Source organism: Arachis duranensis, chromosome 9 (assembly GCF_000817695.3).
Source record: "Arachis duranensis cultivar V14167 chromosome 9, aradu.V14167.gnm2.J7QH, whole genome shotgun sequence".
Taxonomy (NCBI): Eukaryota; Viridiplantae; Streptophyta; class Magnoliopsida; order Fabales; family Fabaceae; genus Arachis; species Arachis duranensis.
The window spans coordinates 12,097,234-12,109,342 of NC_029780.3; the positions used below are offsets into that span (position 1 = coordinate 12,097,234).

The 12,109-nt window shown below is 29.0% G+C and overlaps 2 protein-coding genes across 2 annotated transcripts; both read right to left on the reverse strand.

Moving 5' to 3' along the window:
* Positions 1-692: 692 nt before the first annotated feature.
* Positions 693-4,235, reverse strand: LOC107464792 (ubiquitin-like protein ATG12). The gene is made up of 5 exons (XM_016083762.3): positions 3,913-4,235; positions 3,739-3,797; positions 1,954-2,022; positions 1,806-1,868; positions 693-903 (listed from the first exon to the last, which is right to left on the reverse strand). The coding sequence occupies exons 1-5, from the start codon at positions 3,944-3,946 to the stop codon at positions 844-846; spliced, it is 285 nt and encodes a 94-aa protein (XP_015939248.1). The 5' UTR covers positions 3,947-4,235; the 3' UTR covers positions 693-843.
* Positions 4,236-7,471: 3,236 nt separating this feature from the next.
* On the reverse strand, positions 7,472-11,713 carry LOC107464712 (transcription factor MYB1-like). The gene is made up of 3 exons (XM_016083670.3): positions 11,581-11,713; positions 10,715-10,844; positions 7,472-8,222 (listed from the first exon to the last, which is right to left on the reverse strand). The coding sequence occupies exons 1-3, from the start codon at positions 11,711-11,713 to the stop codon at positions 7,472-7,474; spliced, it is 1,014 nt and encodes a 337-aa protein (XP_015939156.1).
* Between the last annotated feature and the right edge of the window lie 396 nt (positions 11,714-12,109).

Sequence of the window (12,109 nt, forward strand, 5' to 3'; positions counted from 1 at the left end):
AATTCTTTAATAATTTCTCTCATTTTTTTTTGGTTCTACCTATAAATCGTATAATAAAAGATCACATTTTACTCCAACTCAAGTGAGAAAAAAATTAAGATTCAATCCCATACCACCTGAGATTTATTATACCAGTGCTACAAATATAGTAATACTTGCTCAAAGTCGCACACCACATTAATCCAGCGATCTAAAGAATCAATAATTGTTCACGGATGTTTTTGATTTGATCAAATTTTGATTTTAACTATTTATTAATCAATAAAAAATAAATTCTTGCCAAATAGTTCTTAATCAGATTTTTAAAACATTACATCTATCAACTGCTTGCTTAAGAAGTGCTGGGTTATCCTCATGCTTCACATAGAACAACCCTGATCAAACAAGACTCCTAATAATACGTTTGGTTAGGGGGATAAAAATGGAAGAGAGAATTTTCATGAATGAAAAATTACATTGTAAATTAATTACACAGTTCATTTGTGAAACATTTCATTCCCTTTTTACCTCTACAAAAGAAGTAATTTGCTTAAACTACATAACAATACGATAATGATTAAAGTAAACACCTTGAGGATCAGCACTTCAACCATGTTAAACATGGGTCCCTCAAAACCATAACAATCCGTAAATCATGATATTAATGAACTTTTCTTTTTGTCGCGACATTCAAGTGGGTAACTCTGCTTTGAATTTATACACGCAAAGGAAGAAAAAAAATAATTCAAAAAAACAACAAATTTTTGGGTTTCATGTTTCTGTTCCATTCTATCTTTTTGTCAAAACTAAACGTATTCACAATTAATAAGAAGAAATCATATGTTTAGCAAGAATCATTCAGAATTAGCCCCATGCCATAGAACATGCGTAGTTGACCACCAATTTGCCATCAAAACCAAAATTCTGGAAAATAAAAACCAAACAAAGGAGAAAAGAAGATACTCAAATGACAATTTGACAAATAAATTGCATGATTATGTATATAAAGCAGCACCAAAAACATCTAAACAGTAATTAGAATATTGACTGCCATTGCTACTCTAGCATTTTTGGGCTAAACACCTGTAATATACAATCTTAGACAGAGAGATGGAGAAAAAGGAATGACCCGGAAAAAACACAATATTTACTAACAGAAATTCTAGAAAAATTCCAACGTTTTGCAAAAGCAATTCTATCATAGCAAATAGTTTAATTAAACTAAAAACCCAGATGAATTATTCAAGGTTGAACCATGACCATTACTTTCATTTTACTCTCTGGTTGAAGTCCAACTTATGCGTATGATAACCTAGGTCCTAGGTTACATGGATATGGGTACAATAACCAGTACTAGTTGACTAGTTTTTACAAGAATATTATACAAACTACAGATCTATAAAATAGTATAAGATAATTGTCCTTCCAACACCAAATTTTCAATAAAACTACCTAAATCATGAATTAAAAACTTTTATATTGTACAGGACTAGCATGCACTTAAATGACACTAGCTTATTGTAATGCTTGAATAGGAAGCACCAATGGTATTTTGAAGAAAGATTCAAAAGAAAACAACGGTACTTATCCATATGCACCCAAGAAATACCTAATCTACTGCATGCTCAATCTAATTAACTAAGGGGTAGCTGGTGGCGTCATCATTTTTCTTTTAAATGCATATTATTCTATCTTCCTTCCCTCAGAAAAAATTTAATTGGTTAAGTATTATGATTCTTTTTTTGCCCCACAATCAAATTACTTAAAAACTACAAGATCCAGTAGTTATAGAAACTAATAGAAAAGGGGATCCAGTAGTTTCTTACAGTATACAAATCAATGATTGATTCATCAGGATTGGGTGAAAAAGCACTGTTGACATATACAAACTGCAAAAACAGGAAACAAATTTGAGTATGCAGATCCTTTAGAGTTTAGACAACTATACAGGTAAAATACACAGTGATTGTTTACCAATGTTTCCCTGTGGAGTTGCCGTCTAAGAAAGTCTATCACCTTTGCAAATTTATCAGCTCCTGCTATCTGCAATATCATATATAAAGACATTATTTTATATTTCAAGATTTCAAGAAGAATGCATGTAAAAAACTAACAATTCATTCTTGCTAGCAATCCTCGAAATCATTACTTTCAGATTTGTTCCATTTCTGATCAGTTCTATATTCAAACTTGTATCGGCCACAGAAAATTCAGGCAGATACAAGTCTACAGCTTTCTTTCCCCTTATATCAGTGACGAAACTTCATTGGGACAAGAGGGGGCAGCTCGCCTCACCCCGTTCCCCCCTTTCTCCCTCCCCTTTCCCCTCCTAAACTTCAAATTTTCATTTACATATATGGTGTATTACTTTCACTGATACACCGTGAAAGATTTTAACAAAAGTAATGTGGTCTTATATGATCCCCTAAGATTTGAGTCATCCTTCATCACTGGTTGGAATTGCAATATCAGTTATACAATACAAATAAAAATAACATGGGCAGCACAGTGCAAAACAAGTAGAAGATGGCCATTTTTAGGGGTCAGAATATGAAAATGTGTCCCCAATAACATTAAATTGTGTACATAATGAAAGTAACGAAGGCAGATAGAATTGCAAAAGAAACAGAAGGAAAATGTAATGGAGATTCACAAGTAATAATATTGATACAGAGCCATCTATTCTTAGTTCATATGGTTAATTTGTTTAACATGATGCAGAAGCTCAACAGCTAGCTGTTTATCAGTGACCACATGATACAGAATTTTAATAGCACATTATTTTGTACACTCAAAGTAATTGCTTCCTTGCATAATAGCATATTCTTTTCACCATCAAAGTCTTCAAAAACCCTCTATTTTCCATCACAGAAATCTAACACCAGAATTTAGGAAACAAATTAAATGAATTACGAACGATCTACATTCACTTAACTAAACTGTGTAATCGTCATCTATAGTTTGCATGAAAATTACAAACATAGAGAGACACAAAAAGTTTTGGGAGCACAAGATAGTGCGCCATAGGACACAATATACTGCACCCTAGGACACAAATTTCTAGGATTTTCTATCCTAATAAAATGTGGGGATAGAAGAGACATTTTTTCTGTTTCTTGGTCTTTGTATTTGTATCATGTTTGAATAACTAAATTTTCTTATAAGGTATGTTTGATTCCTAACCTGGAGCAAAAAGGATGAAAACAGTGAGTCAGTAGAGACATATCTTTCTTTTTGAAGGTATAGAAACATGTTTTTTGTGTTGCTAGATTCTGGAAGTGCATAAATTTTCTTAAAAATTGTCTGAAGCGGCTAAGATAGGGATAATATTAATTCCTTTTTGTTCTTAACATTTCTGTCTCATCTATGTTGGGAGTCAGAAGTAACCAAACTACAACTAAACTCAATATGCTAAATTTTCACAGCTAATCCAACATATGTTCGCCTCCACAAAGAAAATCATGAATGCAGACTCGAATAGAAGGTCGATCATCAAATTACAGTGTAACGATTAAGATGAGTTAAGTGGCTAACCCAAACTAATACACAGACAAAATATTGTAAACAATTACAATTCAGATTCAAACAAATCATAGTCCACATTCAAAAGTTTCAATTAGAAACTAAAAAAGAAACTGAAAAAGCACATAGATCACAATAAGCAATGAGAAAGCACAGAGATTACGAAAAGCAAACAAAATCATGTGAATTTTGAGTTGAAGTCTGGGAAAAATATAATGCTGCCATTACGAAGATCACCTTGAATTTAGATTGCTTGAGAATAGGAGCATCACCAGTGGCTCTCAGATGAACAACCACTGCCACAAAACCAAAACCCTAGTTCACGCACCCAAGCAAATAATAATAATAAATAAATAAATAAAACCTGTTTGATTGATTCAGAATACAGAAAACGAGAGATTGGGAAGCAACCTTTACGAACGGAACTTGGTGACTCAGCAGCCATTGCTGACACTAGAATACCTGAATATTCTTTATTTTTCTTTTAACTCCAATAGAGATCAAGAACGATGGCCGAAAAGCCGAAATAGGGTAAGGAAGGGGTATTTGCTTTGAGAGAATATGAGTAGAAATTGGGGAGAGGTCCGCAACACTGGGACGGTGGAAAGAGGCTCATCGACGGCTCCTCCGGTGAGGCAGCCGCCGCCGCTAAAGAAACGAAGGACGAAGAGAGAATGGCGAGAGGCAAGGTGTGGGACAGTGGGAGTACGCGACCGGTTAAACCAAAATCTGATTAATTTCTAACCCGGTTCAGTATTGAAACCGGGTAAATATATTTATAGTCGGATTTGACCCGTTTCAATTCAACTGGGCCTTTGCCCAAATGTGTTGGGTCTTTGGGTTGGACTAGGTTCTGTACACCTTCGAAAACTAACGGGTAAGAGAAAAACCCAAAAAAAACTTGTTTTATTGTTCATTTTTTTTTCAACCTTAGAAGTAAAAAAAATATTAACATAGTCTAAAGTATATAATTTGTTACAATTTTAATTTGATTGGTTTGATATTTATTTTAAATTTGATCCTGTCTGATCCAAATTATTAAGATTTGAATTGGTTTGCTTTATTCGATTTTTATAAAAGAAAATTTTAGGATTTTATTATTGAAGAATATTTATTGATAAAATAAAATAAAATCTTATTTTATATTCACAAAATAATTATTAAATAATAATAATACATGAAATTATGATTAAATTGGATTTAAATTAGTGTGAATAGTTTTATTTAGTTTGGTTTGAATTTAAATAAATGTCGAGAGATTGTGCTACAAAACAAGAGAAGACTGCTACAACCTTCTCCTTAATGAAGCAGGCAACAAACACTATCAAAACTAAAAACGTCCATAACTCGCCCAGGGAGTCAATGACATGTAGGTAACCAACACTTTTTACTTATTTTTCTTTGAACTAACACTAACTCTCTACTTTTCTATGATAAAAGTATTAACTTCTAACATTTTTCATAAATAACAACAAGATTTTTCAGAATTTAGATATGCTTAAGGAATATGCTACATGTATGTTACTGAACTTACAAGATATATAAATGCTTGTTAAAGATATACAAATTATTTTTTATATTTGCTTTTTGTTACGGCGATGAATATTATTGTGTAAAATTATTATGGTTATACTTCTAATCACAGAATGTGTGTGGTTGAAAGAATTATAAATAATTTCTAAAAATTTTAAGATAAAAATATTATATTTTTATATTTAGTTTAAAATTTAAAAAATTATTTTCAAATAAATTTAATTTCAGAAAACCACACCATCCTAGTGCTTAACCAAACTTTGATCTCACATCCGATAGTACAATGCTGTTCTTTGAACAGTTGACTGCCACCATGCGTTACTTTGCTCAGTTTGTTGCATTATTCCAATAGATCAATACTTGATATTGACACATTTTAATTATTCCAATATTTTTTTTGTTTCCCACGGTATCCACCAACCCGACAGGGCAAGGACTAATCCGCCGCGGTACTGAGTTCCATTTAAGGGTTTGTCGTTGGCCAATGGGTTGCTGCATGCACAAGGCGTGATTCGAACTCCCAACACTTGCTTAAGCGGACTAGTGAGCTAACCACTAGACCAACCCAACTTGGTTTAATTATTCCAATATGATTCTATATGATTTGACTAAATAAAAATTGGTAGAATCTAATTAACTCACATGAACCAATTTTATAAATCATATTAATCACAATATGGCTGTCAACTTCGCTAGTTAACTCATAAAATCATCATAGTTTGTGTCTAAGTAAGTAATAGAATTAAGTTGACTTCGTCTCAAATTCATTTTTAGATAGACTTGGCTAAATTCGGACAAACCTACTCAAATTTGCGAGTTTATGAGTTAGCAAATTTGGTTTTACCTCCATTTTGAGTCAAAACAGCTTCGTTTGGTCTTAAAAAATAAATAAATAAAATGAACATGCGTTTTTTCTTAGGGTTGCACTAAACCCTCACTTACTCTCCTCTCCTCTCGTCTGTGTTGTTCCACTGTCTCTTTTTCCTTTCTTTGTTCTGCCGCTGGTCGTTGTCATATTCCACTGCTCCTGGACTCCTTTACCTTTCATGCTTCTCGGCCTTCTCCTTTAATCCTTCCTACCTCAATTATGTTTTGTCGTTTACTCATTCTGCTTCTCCTTCGTCATTTTGGGCGTCACTAGTTGTTATTCTTGCATTTGCTTTTCATTAGAGCTTTTGAGTTCTGCCCCTAATAACTATTCGTGCTTTTGTTTTGCTTCGAGTTACTACAACAGCTTATGTATGTCTTATTTTTTTTGCCACTAATAGCCTATTACAAATTTATACTCTTGTAACTTATAATTTATTTGATTGTTAAATGTAAATAGTTTATTTAAGGTGGAAACTCAAGTGAAGTTAACTTCACGTGAAGTTGACACCTGAGAGTCGTTGGATGAAAATTTAGTCAAATCAGTCAAATCATTTAACGGCGATTGTTAAATGTAAATAGTTTATTTAAGGTGGAAACTCAAGTGAAGTTAACTTCACGTGAAGTCGACTTCACCTGAGTTTTCACCATTATTTAAATTATGCTTCATGGTTGTTATTTCTTACTAATTTTTTATTATTTAATATTGTTGACCTTGGATGTTTAATTGTCAATTGTTATGATGTTGGTTCTTTAGCCTTGACTTAAAGATTTTAATTCTATATGGCTATTAAATGATTCTGAATTGGTTTGACATTTTTGCAGTACGTTTAGATTTGAGTAAATATGTATCTAATTTTATATATAATATTTTAAAAAAAAATTCATAATAGATAAACTCATATAAGTTTATGGATAGAATTCACAAGTTAAATCTAGATAAATTCTATAAATTTATTTAGAGTCGTAAATTATATACGGTCAAACTAATAGCCATTAAAATATTAGATAAACATATAACTGTTTATATCAATATTATACATCTGTTGTGAGACAAAAAATTGTACATAAACTAATATGGGTCGCATTTCTAAAGGTGATGGATTTGGTCAATTATTTTAAAAAATCAAACACTAAATTAACTCGTTTATTATACTATTTCAATAAAAAACTGGGAGATGTAACTTGAGTTTAGCTGAGCTATAGCTCCAACCAAAAGAATATACAACATTGCTCACTTAGATGATTAAATTATAAAATAATAGAGGAATAAATCTTCTCAATTTTTTTATCATATACATCAGTTTAAGTAAGTTAAGAAAAAACAATAAAGGGTGAAAAATTATACTTAAAAAAATAAGAAAATCCATTCTGATGATGAGAACTCTTATACAACTTTAATACAATATCTTCATTTTACATTACAAGATGAAGGAACAACATTTTTCAGCCGAAACCTAGCTCATTCTTCGTAACCATTTCTAAAATATTATTAAACAAAACAAATAATCCACACACATTGTGTTTTTCTTGTTCTTTTTTTGCCATATTATTAATAAGTGTTTGTTTTTCAAAGCCAATCAAATCCAGACTCTATAATATTTTCCATGTGTTGAAAATCAAAATCCGTATCATACAATGAATCACTCCAAGGCCAATGGAAATGGGTGTCATTGAATGATAATTTTGGATATAACTGCCCTACTGCTTTATCAACTGTGCTAATATGTTTGTTATTATTATTATTATTATTATTACCACTTCCTTCCAACATGTTATTTTCCAAACATGATGATGCTTCTGCAAAGTCCATCTTGAGAAGCTCCGAATAAAGATTATTTCCCTCCGTTTGAAAATCCGCCATGAAATCCAACGCTTCCTCGATGTTTTTGTTGTTGTTATTGTTGTTGTCGTCGTCGATATTGGTGTTACTCTCTGAAGATGGTGACACTGGAGACGAAAACGATGAACCCTTCATCTTGTAATCCGTGGCATTAACATTATTATTAATGTGATGATTATGAACCATGCCTTCATTATTTTGTTTTGTGATAATTTCTTTGGTGAGTATGACCTTATTATTATTAGGCCATCTTGTGGCTTTAGTCTGGACCAAACAAGAACCAATATTATTTTGTAGGTAATTATTAGGGCATGGCCATTCTCGGGTTTTTGGATTCGGGTTCGGATCCAGTTGGAGCAAGTTTGATGATGAACAATTTTGGGTACCATTTTGAAGCTTTCTTCCAATGTTGGTATTCCAATAGTTCTTGATTTCATTGTCTGTTCGTCCTGGAAGCCTCCCAGCAATCAAGGACCACCTAACATTATTAATAATAATACATTCATTTAATTCTTACTTATATTAGCATCTACGGCTAAAAAAAACAGAAATTATATATATTTAATTTGTATTAGAAAAGTATATTCACTTACAATAATTAAAACATCTTAAAATAAAATTTAATTACTTTATTAGTTCTTATAATTTTATTAAATTTATAATTAAATTTTTATATATTTTTTTTTAATTCAGTCTCTACACTACTTGTAATTTTATAATTAGATCATTCTTAGTGTTAAAAAATATATAAATTAAAAGTATATATCCACAGTTAAAAACTAGTTAGATATTTAACTACATATTTTTTTAAGAAAAATATTTTGTTAATTTTAATATTTTAAATATTAAAAGGACTTAATTACAAAATTAAAAATAGAGTAAAAATTTAATTGACAAAGAAAAAATATAAAAAATTATTTAGTAAATTATAAAAACTAATAAAATAATTAAACCTAATAAAAGTATTTAAGATAAATTAGTTACGAGTGTTTTTGGAATATACATTAAATATGTTCTAAAAAAAAAAAATGATATCAATCTCAATTTAACTAAAGTTATACACTATACTGTTGAATAATCATTTTAACGGAGCAATTTTTTATAAAAGTTTATAGATCATGTCTATAAAATTAAATTTCATGTCAATCTAAACAAATTTGCTATGCTTTGTATTGATAAAAAATTACCGTAATACAAAATTTTAAAACGTCTATGAATATGAAATGTTAGAATATAGTCTTGTTGATATTCAGCTGTCACAAAATGTACAAATAATCTTTACGATAGGTGATTGTAATTCAACGATTAGATTGATAAAGATTAACTATTTTCATGAAAGTATATGAGTAGTGTAGTTGAATTCATATGATATTCGTGTCAACTTATATTATCTTATTATATATGTCAGTCTTCAAAAAAGAAAAATACTTACAAAGTCGAAATACAGATATTTAAGAATATTATTATTTGCAATATTGTTGGTTGATAATAACAACAATTTTGTTATTTTATTATCTAAGAAAATAATTATGTTATTACTGATTAGTCACTCTTATTATAAAGATACATATTAGTATATAGAATGATCATCAAATATTTACATTTAATTTATAATTAGATTGTATAAAGCAATATTTCAAACTCTATATATATTATAATCAAGCAACACCAAGTATATTTAAATTTTTCATGCATGGAAGATATAAAGTTTAGGACTTTCGCTATATTTACATTTTCTTTTCTTTTCACACCTTTTGTTTCTAACTCTTGAAAAGGCATGGCACCTTTAAAAGAAAAACAAAAATTGAGATCACTGTTAAGGAAAAAAATATATGGCAACTTAATTAAAGCACATGTGGAAACTTCGAAAATCTTGATGACGACTTCACAATTATATAAAACAAGACATAAAAGGTATAAGATAATAAAAGAAGAAAAGGATGTTTAGAGAAAAAGAAGTCAGGTTGTTATTTTGTCCTACCTAAATATTTTAATAAGTATTAATAATGATACTATTAAAGTATTAATGTTTCTCATCTTATTTATTCAAAATATAAGATAACTTGTATAATAAATTATTTCTCTAATAAAATAGTATCATTATTATTATATAAGTCCCTAATAAAATATTATTAGAAAAATTAGTCTTTATATTAACTCTTTTGAAAAATGATAAAATGGTCCTTAATTTATCTAAACAATAGTATATATAGTAGTTATTGATGAGGAATTATATTATTAAATTGTCTAAAACTTTAAAAAATTAAAAACTAATTAGTCAATTCGCTTTGTTAGAGATTAATTTGTCCTGTACAAAAATTTGTTGGAACGAATTTATAGTATCATCAAATTTCATAGATTTCATAAGAAAAATGAGTTAAAATGCAAATATTTTCATGAAACAAAATATTAAAAGGTGAGAATTGCTTATAAGAGGCGACAATAAACCAACAAAAAAATAAAAATGATTTTAGTAGGGACTAGGGAGCGACAATAAACAAACAAAAAAATGGGGCCATGATAATAACTTATATACCCAAATATCTTTCCTTTACTTTTTGAAAATATTAAAAACTCAATTGTTTTGTAATTTTTATGTAAAGTTTTTATATGTTAATAATTTATTTACTTGTGGTGACATTAGGGATAATAATTAGATAAGAATTAAGATCGTATATAAAAGATTATTATTTGCTTAGAATGAGGATTTTTAATTATATATTTATACATGTTAATTAAAAGAGAAATCTTTGATACAAAAATGAATATTATTGAACATTATGTTAACTCTATAGATAATTCATGAATCCAATAAAAACATCATAATCAGTAGTAAAGTATATTCACCTAATATAATTTTATGCGAATGTACGTATATTATTTATTTATTTATTTATTTATATTATTACAAATATATTTTTGATAAATTTCTTCAATTAGAATATACATAAAATAATGAAAATGATTGACCTGTTTCCGAGAAGGTTGTGAAGGCGGATTATAAGCTCTTCTTCATCGTGAGTAATATTTCCTCTTTTAATGCCAGGTCTTAGATAATTCAACCATCTCAGCCTGCAACTTTTTCCGCATCTCTTAAGCCCTATGCATCAAAACATTACATTACACAACTACTAAATGTAAATAATTCAAATACACTTGTATATATAATGACTAATGAGAAATGTTAAGTGAATAACACCTTTTTTTTTGTCTTACATTTGAACTAATATTGACTAATTCTCCAAATTTTTACACTAAAAATGTTGCTCGACTATTTATCATAACTAATAACACACTTTTTTTTTCAATTTTCAGTTTCAAAAAATATTTATTATATATGTAAATTTTTACATTAAAAGTGTTAGTCACCTAGCATTCTCCATAACGAATAACACATTTTTTTCGATTCCCAGTTTAAAAAAATGTTTATTATATATATGTCATTTTTAAAACTAAAAATGTTAGTTACCTAGCATTTTTCATAACGAATAACACATTTTTTTTCGATTCCCAGAAATAAAATTATGAAAGAATAAGAAAAAAAATAAAAAATGTTGTACTTTATATTTCTTGGTTGATTGTTATTTGATTGAATTATAAATTATGAAAGTAAAATTAAATATATATAAAATATTGGCCAATGAAAAATAAAAACAAATAAAGATAAAATAAAAATAAATAAAAATAAAATAAAATAATAAATATTAAAATTATAATTAAATTTATGTATTTTGTTAAATTGAATTTGTGGGTTACGTGACTTTTTTATTATTGTCATGGAATAAGGTGAAAAAGTGGTTTAATACCTAATCTGAAAAAAATATTTATATACTGACCAGCTCTTTTGGGTAAGTGTCTCCATTTTCCTTCACCATGAATCTTAATGTAGTCTGTGAGAATTTTGTCTTCCATAGCAGTCCATGCTCCTTTGTTCAAACCTTCCTTAGAACAGCAAGGACTCCTTCCCATATCTTTCAGTGCAATTAAGAAAGAGAGTGACAATGCAAGAGGCCAAGAGCACAAAGAAAAATAGAATCTATGTCAAAGAGATGTGTCGCTGTTACCTCCTTTCTCTCAACATATATATACAATTCTACATTAATACACTACTCTTTATATTATCAAATTAATTAATTACAAGCCTAGCTGGCTAGGTCTCCACCACCAATAATTTGCTTAATAACATATATTTTTCCCAAAGATTTTGTGCATGTCAGAGTGGGGTCATACATATTTGCCTGTCCTTACCTTTTACTTTATTATGGAATAAAATAAAAAATATCTTGTTAATACTAAAATTTATTATTAAAGTAGTCTTTACATATTTATTAATATTTATACAAATTATTCTCTATATCTTTTAGT